We start from the raw sequence: 22,567 nt of genomic DNA on the forward strand, positions 1-22,567 counted from the left end.
GTGATGTGCATTCATCCTGGCCAAGTAATGTCATTTGTGTCTAGACACCATCAGCCACTTTGTGCCTGTTTGAAGTTTGGACATTAGCTCTAATGAACTTTAGATCGTCTAAATTAGAAGGTGATTAAAACCAAATTTTACTGTCCTAATGAGCAATTAAGAGAGGAGCAATAAGAAAGATAAGGGGGGCAGGCAGTGGATCATTTTGGCCGGTGCTTTCACAAGAAAACAATCTTTTCTTTGTCACATTGGTAACCATGCGGGAAGCTGCAGATTAAATTGGTTTTGTAAATCTGATTAGTACAGGCTAATCAGTTCGTGACTTGCATGTTCACATTTTAATTGAACAAAGGGGAAGAAAAGTAAAAACAAATGGAAGGTGTAGTCTGTCAATTTCCTACCCTCTAAAACAAAACCACAAAATGTAACAGCATGGTGCACCAAGAGTTTGTGGCAGTAGAGGCTGAAGGAAGACTCAGATTCATTTGACTTAAGGTCTAGAGGACCTGACTGATTGCGCACTTTATGAGAAGTGACAGAAAAAGGAAGGAGCAGAGCCGCTGAGCTACATGGCAGCTAAGCGACAAGCCAATTCCCTGTCCCTCTAAACCCAGCAACACTGTATGCAGCATGGGTATACAAAAATTAGGTGGCAGTATGAGGTACGTGGGAGAAACCATGCAAGCAGAGGGAGTCCATGCAAACTGCACTCAGAAAAACCCCAGGCCAGAATCTGAAAGCTCAGAACCTTCTTGCTCCAAGGCAACCGTGGCAGCAACTGTGTCATCACGCGGCCCCAGGCAGAACGTCTTAATGTCATTCCAGTGTTGATGGCCAAGCTTGACAGCAGTAGTCTGTCCTCTTTATTGGGCAGACTGTGTTGGACCTTTTGTCTCTAGAACTGCCTCAGTTCTTTGTGCCTCAGTTCAGTGACTTTGAATCTCTGAGTGTCTTGTTCCATCACATCACAATACAAAGTACTGCAATGGATTGAGCAGACATCAATAGACCGCTACAGTGTGATCATAAACGATTTGACACCGGCAACAACATTAATGGAGTGAGTGGAAGTTAAATGTTCCTCACTTGGCCCAAAGTGAGCCCAGAAAATGTCCTCCACACCATTACAACATCAGTAGCAGGATGGATCTCTGCTTTCATGCTTTTTAGACATGAATAAGTTTGTTCAGGCGATCAGTCATTTAAAAAAAAGCATGTCATCATCCACCCTCCACTTCCTGTTGTCTTCATCTTGATGCAAAAAATGTGTTTCCATCGCAACTTTGCGAAATAAATACATTTTGATACAGTCAACAAAACCACCTCATCCTAGCACCAAAACTTTTTATCAACAGTTGAGGTTTTTTCTAAACTGCTATGTTTCCATTAAGTAAATTTATTTTCCAAATGTCAAATTGCATAATTATATGGTCTATGGAAAGAGGATTATTAAAACAGTTCGGCAAAAGTCTGAATACTCCAGAACTTGTCATAAGTCAGACAAAAGAAACACAAAAGTTAAGCCTAGATAAACGGCTGGTAAGCAAACAGAAGCCTTTTGGAAATCCAAGTTAAGCAATGTGAAGCGGAGGCAGATTTCATCTGAAGTAAGAGTGCACTTCTAAGGGCGCTGGCTGTCAGGAATCTTTCTAAAACACACCCCTCACATAGCAATTAGGTAAGTGAGGGTGGTCACATCCCACCTAATCTAGTGATTAGCTGTCAGGGGAGAGATAAGGCAAAGTAGGCCAGAAACCTAATTCTTGAACCCTGGAGAAAAGGCCATGGCAACTCTGCCGTATCGAATCGAAGGAAATGTACTGCAACAGACAGGTTTTTTTCCCCACTGGAATCCCCACAATTGGTTTAAGTTGTGAAATTATGTAGTAATACAATATAGCTGACATATTTAAGAAAGTAGTAACTCTACAACTTATTTAATTGCCAAAAAGCTCTATAGTAAAATGTCAACCACAGCTCTATTTTTTGCAATAAATGAGTCGTTCACTTCTGGGGGTTTTTGTTTGTTTTAACTCTTTACATTTTTACAAAGATAGAAAATGAAATTAAGAAGTAAAGAATTTAAGTATAAGTATATACAAGAAATTGGCTAAACAGAAACTGGCTGTAAAATATAACTATAAATCTTATAAGTATCAGAACTTTTTTTTTACTGCATAAAAGTAGAAAAGGGAAAAAAATCTTAAGCCATAAAGCACCACTTTGTTTTCAGTCAGTTGTGTTCTGGATGGAAGAAACAAAACTGAGACTGAAATGGTCCAGAAAAAATCATCAGCTGTGGATTTTTGTTGTGGCACTTGCAAAAAAATCCATTCCTCTGTCAAAACATTCATGCTTATCCGTTCATGTGAGGTCAGGTTGTGGAGACAAGTCGAGGTAGGAAACCCAGACATCTTTCTCCCTAGCAACACTCTCCTAGCAACTACTCCTGAGGGGATTCCAAGGCACTTCTAGTAGCGGTGGGTAACAGCACAACATTTAAAATATACAAAAAATACGAAAAGTCAATGTAATATCTTATACCAGGGGTGCTCAAGTTCAGTCCTGGAGAATTACCAGCTTTCAGATGCTTCCCTGCTCCAACACACCTGAAACTAATGAATGGCTCATTAGCAGGTCTGTTCAGAGCTGATCCTGGTCTGATGGAGTAAGGATGCATCGAAAAGTTGCAGGACGGTAGCTCTCAAGGACTTGACTGGATCACCCCTGTTATAATATATTATTATTATTATTATTATTATTATTATTATTCATTTTTACATTTTGAACACGGTTTGATCTTTAGTGTGGACATATGTTTTGACACCTGAATTTCTCCACTGTAGGATGATAAATGTTATTTATATTCTATTCTAATCTAATATTTAGCTCAAATTGAACATGTAGTGCCATGAAACTAGAATTTTTAGTTCCAACTGTCCAGTTTCAAATGTTTCATTTCATTTTGGCACACTTAAAACATTCCCAATCAACCCAATGTCTTTGCATGAATATAAGAATGAAAAAAAACTGTTGAACAAGAAAAATGTGGATTGAACTAAAGACCAAATAATCAGGATAATCAATGCTATGTAACCAAGTGTCTTAAATCAGATGTTCCAAAGCAAAACACCAGATATCTAATGATTCTTCATTTTTTCCCATAAAGATTTGATATCAATTAAACCAACCTCAGTGTTTATGTTTTTCTTTCACTTTTCTACATAGTAAAACATCTGACCTTTGGAAATGTTGTGTAACTGAACCTCTCAGTCCCAGTACTGTGCTGATATTTACAACTCTGGACTTAGATTTCTCATCACACAACTGGCTGAGCCTTCATCTTTTTTTGTGCAAGAGAAAAACATTTAAGTGGATTTCACAAGGTGTTTTTCAAGTTAGGCATTTACCCATTATCTTTTTGGGTTTGTGGAAAAGTAAAGCTCAGTGGTTTTATGCAACTTATCTGTTCAGACTTCTACCTTCAGGTCGGCGCTACAGAGAGCCATTTACAAAAATTAGCAGCCAGTGAAGCGGTTTCTACCCACAGGCCGTCTCTCTGACAGCCTGAGTGGTCAGCTACTTTGCTGTAGATCAAAATAACCTGCCTTTCTTTTTTCTTTATATAAAAATGTGATGTACACACATACACACACACACATACTGTACATGTACATACTGCTCCTTTTCCCCTTTTTAATTATTATTCTGATTCTAAGATGAAGGCATTCTTTGTATGAAACTCTTACAGTTTCATACTGCAAAAAGGAAATGAAAGAAACAACCTCTATGGTCCCTTAGTGGGGAAATTCAGGTGTTGTTAAAATAGCATACTCAGACTCAAAGAAATACACAGCTGAGCATATTTCCAGATAACTTTCTTTTTAGAGTGACTGAAAATGTACAAAATGTTATATTTGTTTTTGTCTTTCAGGAGTTTGTACATACAGGTATTGAAAGGTTTGTCTGGTTGTTTGCTTGTTTCCTATAAAAAATATTTGTGTTTTTTGTGATGATAGTTCACCTGGGGAAAATAAATTAGTTCTGAATAATGAAGAGAAAAACTTAACTGAGGGATGTAGAGATAATGGGATACAAGCATGTTCAGAGAACAGACTAAAAATATGGTTTTTTTTGGTATTTTCATATTTAATACGCACACAATATATTGTGATATTATTGGACTGGCATTCAAAGTGTTAATATCAATGAATTAATTGCATAGATTTTAACACGTAAAAAAATTAAACATAGTAAAAAAAAATGTTTCTTACATACAATGGTTCCCGAAGGAGCCTCCGTATTCACGCAAACAACAACAATGGATGAAAAAGCCGGTTCTCTTGGCCCTCTAGAGGTAAATTTTTACTTCAAAAAATAATATGACTGGATGCTGGAAAAGACTATTGTTGTGTTCAAATTGTGCTAAAAGAGGTTAATGTCTTTGTTGTTGAGTTTATGTGTCTGATTATTCAATAATTTAGCAGCAAAATGCTTTTGAATCAGAAATGTTGCCTATTTTGTCAATATGTAGTTTGATTAAAATGCGACTAATTGCGAATAATTAATTACCTTGATTCAATATTTTTTAATGGAGTTTCACCACTAGTTATCATACACAAACATATTTTAAAACCAAAATATGTTGTGCACCTGAGTGGATACATAAAAAATGATGATGGAAAATAGGAAAAAAGTGAGTGAGGTTATCATGATTCATGCATGAATTGATTGCTAATTTATAAAATGTCCTCATGCAGTCTTTAATAATTTTGTTTTTTTTTGGATTACTTTTTTTCCAGGCTACATTTACAACATGCATATTGATGATTATCCTGATTATAATGTAGAGGGATTCTAAAGCTTGAGCTCTATCTGCTATTACTGTCATAACCACTGGACTGGTAATCTGTTTTTTAAGTTGTCATGGTTATTAAGTAGAGTGGGTGATGGATAGAGGTCTGTGAATCTGTGATTCAACTGGTGATGCTCACACGTTCCTCAGATCTCATTAGGAGACCTCAAAGGTAATTAGAGACCAGTGACCTTTATCCGAAGGGTATGTCACGGGCCTTGCCTTTAATTCACCTACGACATCACAGATTTATTAACTCATATTTGACCAGCTAGAAATAAAATCTGTTAACCAACAGGTAAAGAAGAAGAAACATTAAACAGTCTAGATTTTAATATTTTTGCCTCCCACCATCCTTTACATTCACATTCTTACAACAACTTAAGTCATTACATTTAACTTTAATTTCAACCTTAATCTTAGTCATCCGGTATAAATTCACCAATCAGGCGTAATGCCTTAAGCATTGACAGGTGAAGTGAATAACAATGATTATCTCTTCATAATGAGATAAAATATTCATTATTCATAATGAGATAACGCAATAGCTGCAGTAAAGAGCAATAAAGAATACTGTAAATGTTAGCTTTTGCTGTAGTTCTAAGATGGTTCTAGGATGGTTCCACTGTGCACATTAAAGCTTATTAAGTTATAGTTAAGTTATGAAATATTTTAGGCTGAGTTAACATTTTGTTCTAAAAGCAGAGAAAAGGTTGAGGGTAAAGATTTTAACGGGAGGGAGGAACTCTAAAACTCTTCTGGGTTGTTTTCAGTCTCCATTGCAAATGTGCGCAAATCTTTGTTGATATTTTGCTAATACTGAATAAACAACTTTGCAATTGCGGTGTTTCCATTAAAGAAGAAATGCAGTTAAATTCAAATGTAAGTAAATAAGTTTGTTCATGTAATAAAGTCATTTAAAAAAAAACATGCCGCACCATCATCTTCCTACCACTTCCTGTCATCTTGTTCGACGCAATAGTTGCAGTAAAAAGCAATAAAGAATACTGTAGATGTTAGCTTTTGCTGTAGTTCTAAGATGGTTCCACTGTGCACATTAAAGCTTATTAAGTTATAGTCAGGGTTTAAGCCATTAAAATAGGAAGCTATAAGTGCTTTTAGAGGAAGTCTCAAGTACTTGCTGAAGATATTCACCATAAAACTTATCAAAACCCCAAATAATCAATAATCTAATAATGTTAAATCCACTACTTAGAACCTATTCACACAGAATTAGTTTTACATCCACAAGTAAGAGAATTTTTTTTTTTTAGACTCAGCTATGCCGACCTTGAACTTTTCTATGGAGAAACTGGTATTCGATTAGCAAAACCGATGTTCGGTACAAAATTGTGTATTGGACTCAGGGGACTTTTATTTATGCTGCCAACGTAAATCTGGTGAAGTCATCACGGACAATAAGAAAAAAAGACATTTATTTTTATAACAATCACATATTTTAATGACATTAAGTAAAGGTGCTACAGGACTGTACTAGACTAGCCCTAACCTAACACTAGCCTGTCCGAAGCTAACAATAATGTGCCGATCTATCATTAATCAAATCAGTAGCTAGCTTCAGAATGGATATAGACCCCTGCAACAAGGAAGCAGCCACCATTGGGTACCTAATAGTCTTAAAAAAAAAACAACGTTTTTTGCTGTCAGGTGAAGCTCAGTACAAAATCTTAAAACTCATTCCACATTTGTTGCACTTCTGAAAAACATCAACTCCTACGTGCTTGTGACTCACAGTCCTTTACTGACCATGTACAAAATAACACATTGTATATAAGAAACATAAGTGACTAACAATCACAGAGACTACACTGAAATTACACTATGAGTAATAGACTCTCATACTGTATTTTATTCAATCATTGATTTTACTTTTAACAGGCGTTGGATGGCCATCTCTCATATGGATTTTAATGGAGTGAAACACTTGTGTGTGTGTGGATGGAAACTTCCAGTATTCCCCCAGAAAATGATATTACATAAGATAAGTGGGATGTTTCATATGGAGGCCCGAAAGCGGTGTAGATGGTGGTGTACAGAAATAAAAGAGAGCGAGCAGAACATTATGTGTTGCTGTAGGGGGGCTACACAATGAGAACAGCTAAAAAATACTAGGTGTTATTAAAGCTTTCCTAGTTGTAATGATTCAGAGGGACGCGAGCAATTTTTCTGAGAATTTCTAAACAAAAAAAAACACGTCACGTTAGAATGGGATTGGGAGACTGAAGCTGCTGTTGGAGAAGTTATGGGAAGAAAAACTCTGTAAAACCGAAGATAGAAAAACATGTTATGAATTCAAATATTCTCCCACTGTGCAAAAGAATGCATCACATCAATATTTCTTTCTTTGGCTAATTATCATAGCCATTTCTGTGAACCCGTGATCTCATCTGCTTGCTTTTGGTATTCTTAGCCACCAGTTTTTACCTGCTCACAGAATTGCACACAAGCCGATTGTATCTCTTTCCAAGGACAGCGGCATGAGGTCATGCATGCCTGGAATATGCTAACATCCAATCAGAACAGCACTGAATCAGACTGAAACAATAGTCTATGTGTGCATTCAGATGCCTAACAAAGCATTGTGTGTAGAAGGAGCATTGTAATAAAACCAGGCATCCATCAATATTAAGAGACAAGTCTTCTGAAACACTGATACATGTTGTAAATTGGCAAACATTATGCCTGAATGCTTTTCCGCAGTGACATATACGACCCTAGTTACTGTGACAAATTCACTGCGTGTTGATTGATAGGATTATTAAGCTTCTCCTTTTCAAATCTATTCACTGTGAAGGTTTTCAAAGCAAATGAAGAAAATATACATTTCTTATACAGCCATCTGTCCCAAGAAAATGCCAGTCATTATACCATGAATGAGAACATTTTTCAGACTGTGAAAAATGTAAGTCTTACTTGATTCCTTCTTGGCTGTGAGCCTCGGAGAACAGGAGCTGTGTTTCCATTACAAATGTGTGAAAATCTTTGCCTTTGTCGGTATTCTGCTAATGTCAAAAGATCAATTTTGCAATTGTGGTCTTAAAATCAAATACGAAATTTAATTAAAATCACATGTGGATGGTGCTAGCGCTCATCATATATCAGCGTCAGAGGAGTCGTAGGCATCGTATTCAGGCGTTGGAGCGACAAACCCCTTATAAATGGGAGCAGCTACATGTGCACAGACTACAACGTTTGGGGAAGTTGTAGTCTGTGATTTTACAGAAGTGCTATGGATTCAACGCGTTGGAATAACACACAACTTTTTATGAACTCAGTGATGCTGCGAGAGCTCTGTCCAAAAAAACCAAAATAATTCTACCTCTTCCTGCCATCTTCTTCAAAGCTTCCGCCTGTAGTAACATCCAGTTGCTAATCATGTGACTTGTGTGATACAAACATTTTTGGAATTGTGCAACTCTGTGGTTCATGGAAATGCAGCTTATCACATTGAGCTGCTAACAGGATTTTACAGAACTGAATAGCAAACAGTATTTAATAATCACACAATGTGTACAATTGGCGGGATGTTAGGGGGCAGTGAGTTGGACTGCTGATATTCTAGACAGTTAAACAGTCTGATAAATATCACTTTTCAGTCAAATTTATGTCAAGTTTTCGGATGACAAAAGTATTAAAATGTATGAATTAAAATAAAAAAATAAAGAAGCTGCTGTTTTACTAAGTCAGTATGTATACCATATAGGTTGTGAGCAAAACCAACAGGGAGCAAAATGATACTAGACATATGACATAATTAAAATTAAATGAACTATTTATCAATTTAAATAGATTGTATTAGGCCATTGGCATATAGTCACCACCAGATGCTCACAACACCCCAAACTATCACATATTCTATGAAATCAAAGCAAATTAGTCCATAAATGAAGCAAAGGAAAGAAATGGAATGACTGAGTTAGAATCCTTGAGTGTCTGGGTTCTGGCTTTTGTTTTGATTATTTTCTTCTTGTATAGGTCTTGGCATATTCATGACATTCCTCTCTATTCATTATTCACAGTAAGGTGTTGCCATATTAGTTAATTCTTTGTTGTCTAGTTTTGTTATTTGTTTTTGTGTTCTGTTCTCTTAGTCTGAGAAAAAGCAGCTCTTTGTTCTACGCTTCATTTCGTCCAGAGGGTCTGGGCTCTTGGCTGTTGAGAATCAATTGCTTTCTGGCGAAGTTTTAAATTTTACCCATTTGATAACATTTGTCCAGGATGTTTGTAAAGCCAGTTCAACCCTAGAAAGCTTCCTCCAGTGCGAAAAGAAAAGTGCTAGTGCGAATGAGGCGGCTGTTAACGTTAAATCAATATTTAGAAGCATGACCAACACTCACTTCCTCTGCTGCCATTGCTGAAACTACAACAGCGCAAAAAATTGACATCATCGTTCACAACTTCTTCTGTTCGCTGACTGGCTGAAGTTCTACCAGAGAAACTGAGGTCAATGGAAGAAATCCCAGACAGAGCAGTGAAAGGAGATGAGAATCAAGTGAAACTGTACAGGAAATCAATGGCCTGGCAGAGTGGGTCATCCTTGCTGCAGAAAAGGTTTTAATAGCTCAAACCGACACCTTACAGGGAACTTACTGACTTCAACACGAATTGGCAAATGCAGCTAACCAACGACTAAGACTCCACAAACACTGGGGATCCCAGCGAAACTGAAATACACCGGGAAGCAATCAAGACAACAAAAAACAGCCGTGGGTAATAATGCCCTGGTGACAGACTGAAAACGACCTAAAAAGAACACAAAAACGCATCACGGCAGAAAAACTCAAGGGAACAAAATACAGTTCATGACATGGCGGTGAGGACTTTGTCAAAAGTTTCATTTGATTTGAAAACCATTTAAGCCCACAGTTACTCATACTGGTCATTTAGGTTTAAAGAATTATTTTAATGTTTTTTCTGACTACAGGTAATATTAACTTTTTGGAGGGATTCAGTCATAGACTACTTTAATCTGATGACACATCTACTGAGGGAGCTAAAAACCATAAACACCTTTTCATTTCTAACTTTACTGCTGTTTTTTTTCCCCGCTTGCTGCAAATGCAAAGAAATTATTTTCTGTATCCAATCGTTACCAGCTCTTTTCCATCAGGACAGTTCAAACATCTCTTTAAATTCACTTTACAGCACCTGCTTTAAGGTCACGGTCCATCTTAGGAACATGCCTTACAGACGAACACAATTATGATCACTAAATGGGAGACGTCTCTTATATCCCACATTAAAAAAAAGTCTTACATGCAAAGGTCAAAGAGAAAGAAACATGCTTCCTCATTTGCAAAGAAAAAATGTGCCGCAGTCTAATGTCTAATGGCAGACAGATTGCATTCAGTTACTCAAGGCTACAGAAGAAGAAGAAGAAACCTTCGACAGTCATCTCAGCAGTTCTTCCCTTCACAAAGAAGAATACATCGATTGGAGCTGTACATCCTTCGTCCATGTGTGGGAGGACACACAGAAGCATGAGGTAATTTAATGGCAGTGTCGGAGAAACTCAAAGTTAATTCATACAACGACTAGACCAAATTGTTACAACAGCACCAAGGACAAACTCTAAACGACGGTAAATCTGATAAGAAGAGGTACTTGAAGAGATGAGTCTAGGCTTGTGGCAAAGCTTTGTACAAATGAGCGACACAAACACACAGCACATACAGTGAGCTTATGACTGATGGCAAGGCCGAATAAAATTCGGACAGGATAAACATTCCTACAAGGGCGATCTTTATACTTTACATTCAAGTTACTAAAAGTCACTTGTGTGTTGGTGAATTGAAAAATGTGTGCTACATGAATTTAAAAATGGGAAAATGAGGGTAATTTTGTGCAAAATCAAGACCTATGTAACTCAAATGTGTGTGTGCCTTGATGTGCTGCTGTTCTGTACGGTGGCCGACAGGTGCAAATGCGCAGCAAAAGAGAAAACATGCAAACAAAAAAGAAGACACCCCCGAATGAAATGCAGCAAATAAAAAGAGAGACGCAAACACCCCCGAATGAAATGCAGCAAACAAAAAGTGTTGAAAACGGAAGTGCTCCAGACCACTAGGGGGAGTCAAAGAAAATAGTATTCATTTCTATGGGACCAGATGCAAGATCCTTCTTCTTCTTCTTGGTATTTATTGGCGGTTGGCAACAAACTTACAGTAGCATTACCGCCACTTACCAGTATGGAGTGTGGTTCGAGATGGTCTATAAACTTTCACTTTCTACCTTTTCCCTCCATTAACTCCTGATTAAACATACCCCCACACATACACATCTGCTTATATTATCCAACTTGCTTATAACTTTATATACCCCTCTTTGATATTCTTTACACATTCACACCCAACTTGCTCTACTCATATCCTATGAAATAGCCTTGTTTTTTTAAGATACCGAATAATTATTTGAATATGTCTACTCCCGAAATCTCTCCTCAAAAATTCTATTAAATTAAACCTTTCTTTAATACCTACACACTCTCTCAGCATGCATCTTCTCTCTTCTTCATACTTACAACACTCTAAAATAACATGCTCTATTGTTTCAGACTTCTCACAATAATCACACTTTCCAGATGCAAGATTCAGAGAGATACCTTTACTTTCTTTCAAATTTCTTTCTCTGAATCTTGCATCTGGTCCCATAGAAATGAATACTATTTTCTTTGACTCCCCCTAGTGGTCTGGAGCACTTCCGTTTTCAACACTTTTTGTTTGCTGCATTTCATTCGGGGGTGTTTGCGTCTCTCTTTTTATTTGCTGCATTTCATTCGGGGGTGTTTGCGTCTCTCTTTTTATTTGCTGCATTTCATTCGGGGGTGTCTTCTTTTTTGTTTGCATGTTTTCTCTTTTGCTGCGCATTTGCACCTGTCGGCCACCGTAGTTCTGAATAGTGAGACTGTGCAGGGATCAAGGGTGTGGGATTCCTTGTTCTGCTCAGTTTTTAGGAACATTGCTTTCATATTTAAAAGAGCATTATTATGTTTTTACGGCCATATAGTGCAATTTTATACCACAATCAAATAACTATGTTACCTTCCGGTGTTTATAAAAACGCTTCTTATATCACATGACTTAAAAGAAATCTGACTTCATAATTTAACGCCTTGAAGTTGAGCCTCTGTCTCTTTAAGAAAGTTGCTCTTTCTGAAGCCGCCATTACAGCATGGTCCTCTATTAACCCTTTAATAACATTTTTACCAGCTTTAGAAGTAGGTCTTATAATGAGCCCAGCAGATGTGCAGATCCACCAGGTGTTTGCTGATTGTTCCTGGCTAGTCTAAAGGAGCTGAGTGTGTGTGTGTGTGTGTGTGTGTGGGGGGGGGGGGGGGGGGGGGGGGGGGGCATCACGGAGGAGGGCTGCTATGTAATACAGAAGCTTGAAAACTCCACTTCAGAGGAGGAGCTTCATCCTCAAAGGCGGTGTGAGGTCCGCTGAGAGGTTGCCATGGGAGATTCAAGGATTTCTCAAACATGCATGAAAGAAGGGTAGTTATTGCTTCATTACTCACGCCTCACAATAGTACACACCTTTTTCTTCTCCAGGCAAACAATATTTCAGATGTCCCAAACAATAGTATAGTTTGATGTGTTTCTTGAACTAAAGCGGATTTGTTGCTGCTTTTCTTTGCCTCGCTGTGTTTGCAGATCCGTTCACTCACCCATGCTGCCAATGACGACAAACTTACAAACTGGCGACAATCGTGGATGTCCTCAAGCCTCCTTTGTAAAATGTAATTTCTCATCATGAAGTCATTAATGTTTCAAGACGTTCCATCATCAGGCGCAGTATTCACAGCAGCGGTTTCCTCATGTGTGAAGCCATTTGATGAAAACCAGGTGGTTTATTTAATGATCACAAGCACATCTGCTAAACTTTGAAATTGATAGCAACTTCACTGGGACTTTTTGCACTGTTCCACCACTGCAGACATTATGAATCCACTGACAAGAAGTTCGCTGATTATTTTGAGCTCAGTAAGTGTGTTTTTCATCAAAAGCCTTTCTATTATTATCCCCACCTCTTCTATTCATCAAAAGAAGTCGTTATATGTTGGAGAAATCTCATAAAGATGGAAACGAACAGCGAAAAACATCTCCCAAACTCCTTTGATGCTTCCGCGGCGCGGCTAACCCAGTTACTCAGGGCCTTCTATTAGCTCGGAAGAGAGTGATTAAATCACCTGCAATTTTGTCATGGCAAGACACACTCTTTTGACCTGATTGCATGCTCCGTTATTTTGGCTCTCTGACTATTGAAGTCTCTATATTTAGAATTTCGACAATCAGCGGAGCTGCCACAGATGTACCTCTGATTACTTTGATTAAAACATTTTTGGGAGGATAAAAAGACGACTGAGAGCCGAGTGCAGTCTCCTCTCTGTTCCTTCTCCCTGCCAGGACATTTGCTCTCGCTCATCTTTGCAGCTGAATATCAAACACCTAGGCAGTTGGCAGCGATAAAAACTGGACGAGACATGGCAGAGGGAGCAGCTGTGAGAGGAAAATAAATCAGTTAACTGGTCTGACTTGGGGAAACCACCTGTGACGTACAGTTAGAAACGAGACCAAAATGGACAACTTCAATCCAATGCTTTAAGAGGAAGTTCCAGGAAGAGATTCGTTTCAGCGTTCTCCAGGAGTCTGCTGGGCATATTGTCAGATGAAGGCTTGGCAGGAAGCGTAGAATATATTAGAAATTCCACCAGTTACAATTAAAATGGCACAACTTGAGACAGGAATACATTCAGATCCAGCTACGTCGCAAACATATCCTAACTTCTAATCTTTTTCTGTGTATTTTATTGGAATGGTTCATGACAGTCCAACACTTGGTGTGACAATGATCAATAAAACAAAGTATATTTGACCTTCTTGGTGCTTTCATGATATAAACAATTTAAAGTTCGCACACTTTAAATTAGACTTTTTTTCTTTTGAAAATTGAGTACAGAAAAATGTTCTAAAACCAGTTCTAGCAGATCATAAACCAGAGAAACCAGCCACATACCTCTCTAGATGGATTTGTTTCTAATTATGTCAACATTATATTGTCTAAAAAGGATTCAACTGGCCTCAGATACAGTTTGTGAACTCTGTTGGCTGAAACTTTGGCGAGCCCTCCAACCGGTTCCTGTTACTGACCAGCAAAACTCCTAACATCTGCTGAAGTTGAACCAATGTTGAGAGTCATGCATCACTTCTTCCTGTCTGTACTGGTTGGAACCCAGTAGCTCCTCAGGCAGCCCTCACATCTGTGATCCATCACCCACATTACCACCCGAGCCTCAAGACCAGGGATTTAGACAGCTGTGCTCTCCAGCTGTGATTTGTGAAACTCATTTCAGTCTCGACTGTCTGTCGGGTTGCGGCGCATCGTTCCTCCCTGCAAATCTGTGCCCTTTGGACTCGGAGTCGCTCGGCACTACTTATCTGCTCGGACGCTGCTGGGCTCAAATTAGTCGGCAGAAAGCTTTGATGTCAAGAGGCCGAAAGGGAAGAAGGCATAAAACTGGTAATAGAGCCGTTTAGATTGGCAGGTGCAGAGAGTGAGCAGTCGCTGTGACTTTCTGTTCACAGATTAAAAGAAAATAGCGGTGTGCCCAAATATCCAGTCAAAAATATATTTAAAAACTTATGAGAAAATGTTTAACATCAGACTCACATCTCGTCTGATCCACAATCAAACAATTCAATCGAGAAATAAACTGTAAAGACTCATACAGATCCATTTCTGACTACAGTCTGACTGGGTTCAGCTGTTTACAATGAATTCTTTCCAAAGGCCTTTTCCCCACAGAAACACATGTCAATTTATACAAATAATATAGATTTTATGTGATATTATTAGGGTTGTGAATGGTAGGCCTGTCGCTGTAAACAACACATCAATTAATTGCATAATAAATTTAAACAAGCTCCATAATTTCCATTTGCATGATTTATTGTTTTTTCTCTTTTCTCTCTTTCTACAAAAAACTGGATTATAAAAGAATTAAGTCTGGTGTTTTGATCTCAAATAGCCTTTGTTTTTTAAAGACAGTTTTGTTTATAGAGACTTAATAATTAATTAATTTACTTATTTGTTGTTTTGTTTATTTTGGATAATTAAGATATCTTCCAGTTCCAGTGTTAAATGTTCATTAGAATTTAATGAATTCATCGATCTTTGAGAATGTGTTCTTGCATTATTTATCCATTACCATTATATTGCTTGAAGATGGTCTCAAACAACAATATTATCATGTAACACGATAACTTCTGAGACAATTTATCATCCAGCAAAATCTGTTACTGTGGCAGGCCTAACGTCAATGCCTGCAATTAATCTAAAAAGATTAACACGTTAACGTTACATGATGCAGCATTACCTATTTTTGCGTGAAAGCGTCTCTCCCATGGAGCGTTACTTGGTTCACAACATCTCGTTACACAGCCTTGTACTGAGGTCAAAAATTCAGAGTGGCAAATAACAATGAAAAGATGAGTGAGGAGAGTCAGATTGTTGTGCTCTGCGGTAAACTTTGCTTTAGAAAACACGGCGGTTAGAGCGGACGCCACGAAAACTGAGGCAACAAATCTCGATGCAGTCATCGAAGCCCGTCCTCGGTGTCTTGTCTTCCCCCCCTTCTCTCTGCCCACTTCCTATCAGATTACTGTCAGAGAAAGAACAGAAACACCGCAATGGACGTTTGGATAAAACCAAGGTGGAATGTTGCCTAATTTGCAATTATCCTTCCACTGAGGGACAATCAACTTATAGTTGACATTTCTAAATTACATTTGAAGCAAAATGACGTCTTTTAAACCTCCCTGATTATGAAAACCTGGAAATATGAGATGTTTGGTTTGAGACAAAATGATTTCCTAAATATTTCTTGAAAATGTGGGCTTTCACATCTCAAGCTTACAAAGTTAATCATAGTGGCTAACTGATTGATCACAGCGCGTGAGTGTGATTAATCTGATTACATTTTTCAATTGACTGACAACACTAGAAATTATACAACTGCAGTACATTTGCCCTCTTCTAAATATGTAGTCAGACCAACTGCTGAAATCACTTCATGCTAGATTTATTCAGTCATGCACAGTCATACACCAAGACACTAACCAGTAAGAAAGTTGGGGTTAAAGGTCAAACCAGAAAGTAACACCGACAGTTAACGGGAGATGGAAGCTAGAATTGATCTGCATCATTGTTGGTTATTGGATAAAAACAACCAAAGTGTAGGAATAGCAAACTCACCTTTAACAAGGGTAAAGCATAAAAAAACAACTTTACATGTTCAGAAAGATCCTGAAAGCTGAATCTGTTGTTGAATCAGATGAAACCCTACAGAGAGGTTCATATCAAATTATACAGTATCTTCATCTCTGCAAATCTCACACTATGGAATACATTATCTCTCCACAAATTGTCCTCAATTGGACTCACAAATTGACACATTGAAATGCTTCAAGGCTTTTCATCAGAAAAAGCAAAGCGTTCCACTGGAAAGTCCAAACAGTTTCTTTTTGAGAGCCTGTCAGTTCATTCATATACAAGCTATTGTCACATGACTGCCACCCAAAACAAGTTCCTCCTTTTTGCTTCCATGGTGAGTGAACTGAGTCCAGACTGCAGTATTGAAAACCTTGAATTCCCCTGATTTTCTTTTTCTCTTTTTTTTCCACAGAGTGAAGGTTTCACAAATGAAGCAATATATTAAATCATTGGTAATCCTTGCAGAATAGCATGTTTTGTCTGCTCTTATCTCATTCTAACGTAGCTGTAATGCACTGAAACTACATTTTCTGTGATTTCACACATTAATCTCAGGCCATGTTCATATTCAGTGAAGATTCTAGTCTAGCTTTTATTTTGCATTTCAATCTACAAATATACAGTAGGGTATAACAAAAAGCAGTGAACTTTCCCTTTATTTTAGCTCTGGGTCAGAAGCTGTGAATTTGTTATCAGTTTCAGCCTCATTAGCCAGCAGCAGAGCCCACACCTTCACCCCATTACCTGGATGTTCCCTCCCTCCAGGTTTTGTGCCGCCACCCCAACTAGCTAGATGGTTGGACTTGGACAAAATTGGGTGCTGAAACAGGAAACTGACCCAAAACACATTCACAGTGCTTTTAGAATTTATTAAGAGGGCTAAGAGTAAAGTTCTGGATTGACCTTAAATTTCGGACCTCAACTGTTTCAGAAATGCATCATTTATAAGCCGAAACAACCAATTTTCCCTAGAAGAGTGGTCCACCATCCCACAGTAATTATACCAGACATTTACTGATGGTTACGAAAAGAATCTGGTCTATTGCGGGCTAGTTACTAAGTTACACAGTTAACCATTAACAACAATAATTTGGGTTATATGGCCTGACATAAGAGAAAAAGGTGTTCATGTTTCAACATGTTATTCATTCATTTATAAATGTCACAGTTTCATACTAAATATGTAGCTCCAAACTAAATATTTAGTTAGCAAGCTAAATATTTAGTTAGCAAGCTAAATATTTAGGTTAGATCTAAATATCTCTATTCAGCTAAAAGCTTCAGACTCTATTTAGATATAAGCTAAATATTTAGCTTAGATCTAAATATCTCTATTCAGCTAAAAGCTTTAAGCTGTATTTAGCTTAGAGTAAAAGTATTTAGCTGTAAGCTAAGTTCCAAATTTAGCCTCAAGCTTAATAATTATCACTGAGCTCAATATTTAGCTTCATACTAAATATTGAGCTAGCTTGCTAAATACATTATTTGAAGTATTTTTCATTGACTTGTGCAGGACTTATAGAAAATCCAAACAAAATTCAAACATTCCCATCTATTTTGTATTATTTATTTATTAATATTTCATGATGCCACCTTGGAAAAACAGCAGTTTACAAAATGAAATGCAAAATCAGCACTGTGGCACTTGCGCTGATGATTAATGTAAGTTGTCTTCAATGTTGTCTATTTAATTGTCCGTACAACTTTTGAATGAGAAACATTTCTGCTCTAGTTTTAGTCCTGGTTCATTTTGTTACATGCTAAAGTTCACATCCTCACTTTTCTTAAGATCTTGACCCGAGAAGTGGACCATTCATTATGTCTTATGCAGGCACAAATAAGGTAAAGAGCAATGCTGTTTTAAGAAAGATTTTTAGGGTAAAACATCTGCAAACATAGATCATAAAAATAAGAAGTTCAGAGAATAAAAATATTGACACATACCAGGATCTGACTTGGAGAATGTATCTACATCCAGCAGACTCCTGAAAAAGAAAGCAGAAATGTAAGTAAAAATGGGTCATTCTGACTTTCCTCACTGTGTTCTGACGTTGGATCCATTCATTAACATTCCCAGAATTCCACTTGGATCTTTTCTCTTCATTCTATTTTTTGAGAGTTCCCCCAAAAAAGCCTTGGCTAAGCCCCCAAAGCGCGGTCATGAGCAGATTTAGATGTTTCCACAAAATGACTCTAGGGAACCAGCCATCAGAAAGAATGTGTAATGCGTTTCCATGAAATGAGTGCAGTATTGAACTAAATAAAACGTGGCTATCACAAAGGCCCAATAATACATTCCGGAAGGAGCTGATGAAACTGGCTTTGTTCCACAGAGAAAAGCAAGTCAATGTCAGTAATGCGGTGGAGTTAACTGTATTAAAAGCAAGCTGGAATAAAAGACAATCGTAGCACTAATTTAAATCCACTGATATCCACAATTTGGCAGCATTTCACATGGGAAATGTGATTTAAAATAAAAGGCCCACACATTTTGAAACAGGCAGTAGTAAAAAAGACAATTTACATCCTCTTACACTTTACGTGAGAACAGGAGATTTTTTTTCATCTTGAGGGGAAATTTCAATCATTTTAGGGCCTGAAGAAACTAACAGAATCACTTCAAGGACACCAAATCTGAAGAAGTCTAAGTATCTTAGTACACTTTCAGTAAGGCAAAAGTAACAAGTAAATTTTCAGCAAGAATTGAGTCAACAATTCTTGAATATAGAAAAAGTACCAGGTCAACTGGCAGATTATCCCACTTAACACTAGGAAGATATCTTACTATGAGTGAAAAATGCCAGCTGCCAGTTGTACTAGTGTATCATAAAACTGTACAAACCTGTATTTCTCTAATTAAAAATTTTCATTACTTTTAAGGGTGCTCTAATCGCACATCAGTTTAACGTGGGACGCATGTGACAAAAGAAACTTGACTTCCATATTACAAGAAAATCAGCCACCATCTTTAAAAAGCACAGCAACAAATGATCTCCACCGGCTGCTTCTCTGACGCTTAAAACTTGGAGGCGTTAATGCGCCTCTAACACTCTGTCAGGATATTACTATAAGTTCTCATTACTGATCCGGAGATATTCTCACAAGTAATAAGACACATTAAAGTGCTCATTAAAGCACAATCTTGTCTTTAGAAGTTTTTGTACATCTTTCAGTGGATCAGGGTAGCTTAGTACATTTCTAGGCAATGATTTAAAGAATTTTTAAACATTTTCTGTTTTGTGAAGTTTTCCAAAAAGGGGATATTAGGCTTTGTGTCCTTTGATTTTTTTTTTTTTTTTTTTTAGATCAAAATGTTCTCCACTGTTGTTGCAATTACAAATAAATGACAGTGGACGTTGTGGGCCTTGTCTTTAAGCAGAGGAATTTTAAATAAAATTTCATTCAACGCACATCAAAACATTTTATTAAGTGAAAGAAATATCTTGCTATTAAAACACGTTTAATTATAAAAGCCACAAGGCATGAATATCTTGCAATAACAACAGCAGCATGGTCATTGAAATCAATTTGACAAAAAAATAAAAGAGATTTTGAATAATATCTTTTAAAAGACAACAGTGGACCTCTGTGCCTTCTTTCAGAATTTGTGAATTGATGTACTGACAGATTGATCTGTGGAACAGAATTCCAAATTATTGGAATCTACTTAACACTTAACAATCTACTTCTCACAAAAAATCTACTTATTTGTTCATACCAATAATATTTAAAAGTAAATGCAGCTTACAAAGTTGAAATACCCAGACACAAAGTTGATTAGCATTCAAAAAATACCAAATTCAGGAGCGCCATTCTTTGTTCTTGGAGGTGCAAGGATACAGCAAAGTCACAACAAAAACGTGGAGAAGAAGCTAGCTAGCTGCAAGCTAATAGCTGCTAACTCTGGAACATTTAAATACAATCCACGCAAAAGTTTGTTCAAAGTTTTGTTTCTGACAACAAAGATATTGGAAGAAGTTGTAAAGAAATGGATTCATCTTTGACATGGCATTGCTAAAGGGGCCCATCGGATGTCTGCGGGAAAAATGAAAGCTAAACGCAAAAACACAGATGGTCAACAAAGGTGTCTGTGACAGACGTAGGACATAGAGATGAAGATTTTTGGTCAATAAATATGGTTAGAATAAAAAAATGTAGAAATCAGATAAATAAAAACCGGAACATTTGAATTTGGGGGGAAAAAATGAATTTGAAAAAAAAACAATTGTATAATACCCTGTTAAAAGGATTTATTGGATGAGGTTTCATGTATTTGTGGATTTAAGCGATTCGAGGATGGCTGTGGTACTGAAGCCAAACGAGAACCGTTACTCCACTGAACTTCAAATCTGTTAGGACCGTTTGAAGGAGATTCAGTGAATACCACAGAGGAAAAAATAGTTTGCCTGCCTACAGCTTTTTATACTCAATGTTTCAGGTCACCATGGAAATTTTAATATCATTATCATAAAGATAACGAAATACCGTTTTTCTTAAATGATGGACAAAAGACATTGCCACGGAAAGTATCCTGTGAAAATGCTGTGGATCCCACTGTGTAATACTAAAGCAGCAGCATTAAGAAAAATATGACAATAAACACGGTGGTGGCGGTGTGATGCTGTAGTGCATTAGTTCTTGCCATAATTGTTGGAATCATGATATCTTGATGGAAAACATTCAGCCATCAAGATCCTACGCAACCTCAACCAAAGCACACCATCAAGAACACCTCTAAAATAAAACCTCAGAAGTGGCCTAGTCAAAGTCCAGACATGAATGTGGTTGAATTTCTGTGGTAGGAGCTTAAAAATGATGGTCCTGCTTAAAAATCATCCAATTTGTCTGAATTTAAACTATTCTTTAAAGAACAGTGGGGCTAAAATTCCTCCATAGAAATGTTAAAACAATCATTGATGGTTATGAAAAACTTTTTGAGTTGCACAACCAGTTATTAACATGAGGAGTGATTATTTTTTTCACACATGTCCAGGTTAAAGAAAAAAAACAGAAACTTTTTTTTACTCAGGCAGTCTTTGCCTGATATTCAAAACGGGTTGATAATCAGAAACATTTAAGTCTGACAAAAAAAAAAAAAAAAAGCAAAAGTGGAAAACACAATTATGGCACTTTCAGCATATCATATTCCCTATCACATGCCACACATTTGGTATTTCACCTTTGAACCCTGCACTAAAATACAGCCAGACATTTGACAAGTGGCAAACCTAATCCTAAACATGTGCTCTCGTTGAGATCTCAGTTTGGGCTCCCAGGTGCCGGGGCCCCGTCTAACTCAGGTGTCTCAAACCTCGCCAAGATCCCAGGAGGATCTCGACAGCTATTCATAATTCAGGAGCGAGCTGGAAGACAGTGAACACACCGCCAGGCGAGAAGAAGACATGCTGGAAGGACGAGAGATGGAGGGGAAAAAACCCGCAGAGTTTTGCTGAATTCTGTCACTTTGTCTTCTGATCAGTGGAGGAAGAAAAGTGTTGATTTCTAGGACAATCCAATGTCATTGATTATTAATTGTGAACCAAGTTAAACTGGGAATATTTGAATATTTTCTCCCATGCTGTGAAGAGCAGTGGGGATCCTCTGGCTGTTGGACTGAATTCAATAAAATGAAGAAACTAAACGGATAGATAGATAGATAGATAGATAGATAGATAGATAGATAGATAGATAGATAGATAGATAGATAGATAGATAGATAGATAGATAGATAGATAGATAGATAGATAGATAGATAGATAGATAGATAGATAGATAGATAGATAGATAGATAGATAGATAGATAGATAGATAGATAGATAGATAGATAGATCATACTTTAAGACAAGTGCATTATTATTATTATCTAATGAATATATAATAATAATAATAAATCTTCTCCTACCTGCAGGACACAGTAACTTCTATTTTAGTTGCAGGGACTCTGGTGTTCAGAGGGTCGAATTCGCCTATTGAAGCCATCATCTCGCCTCACGACGCTGATGATCATCCGCAAAAAGCGCCTGGAAATCCGGACGAGTGGAAAGATGTGACGGTTCAGCACTCGGATCGTGATCGCAGTAAATCCATGGCTGAGATCTGCCTCTGGGTTTTCACCTGCGGAGCGGCGGAGGCGGGAGAGGAAGAGATTGTGTGGAAGGGGGGGGGGGGGGGGTGTGGGGGCGGCGGTGGTTGGGGGGGAGAGACCGACGGGAGGAGAGAGGCGGAAAGTTGGGAGGCAGATTTAAAGTTCATTCAGCTCCTCTGTCGTGTGCGGCGGGCGGCCACGCTGCGCTCCCAGGGTCTGTCCCGGCGGTGGTTCGGGAAGGAGGAGAGCGCCGCCCGCCGGTGGCTCCTGGCAGCAGCAACAGGAAGGTGCAGCTCGTTTTGTCATCACCAGGCGCTGGTGAACTTTTTTGTTCC

General features: G+C 37.8%; 1 protein-coding gene across 1 annotated transcript in view; it reads right to left on the reverse strand.

Moving 5' to 3' along the window:
• The window catches only part of LOC102234515 (copine-9-like), an 88,903-nt gene extending 66,609 nt beyond the window's left edge, over positions 1-22,294 (reverse strand). Inside the window, exons 1-2 of the mRNA XM_023337928.1 lie at positions 22,050-22,294; positions 18,092-18,132 (exon numbers count right to left, since the gene is read on the reverse strand). Coding sequence (XP_023193696.1) covers positions 18,092-18,132; positions 22,050-22,129 — 121 coding nt within the window. The 5' untranslated portion in view covers positions 22,130-22,294. The remainder of the gene's footprint in view (positions 1-18,091; positions 18,133-22,049) is intronic.
• Positions 22,295-22,567: the final 273 nt, after the last annotated feature.

This window comes from Xiphophorus maculatus, chromosome 1, assembly GCF_002775205.1.
Source record: "Xiphophorus maculatus strain JP 163 A chromosome 1, X_maculatus-5.0-male, whole genome shotgun sequence".
NCBI classification, from domain to species: Eukaryota; Metazoa; Chordata; class Actinopteri; order Cyprinodontiformes; family Poeciliidae; genus Xiphophorus; species Xiphophorus maculatus.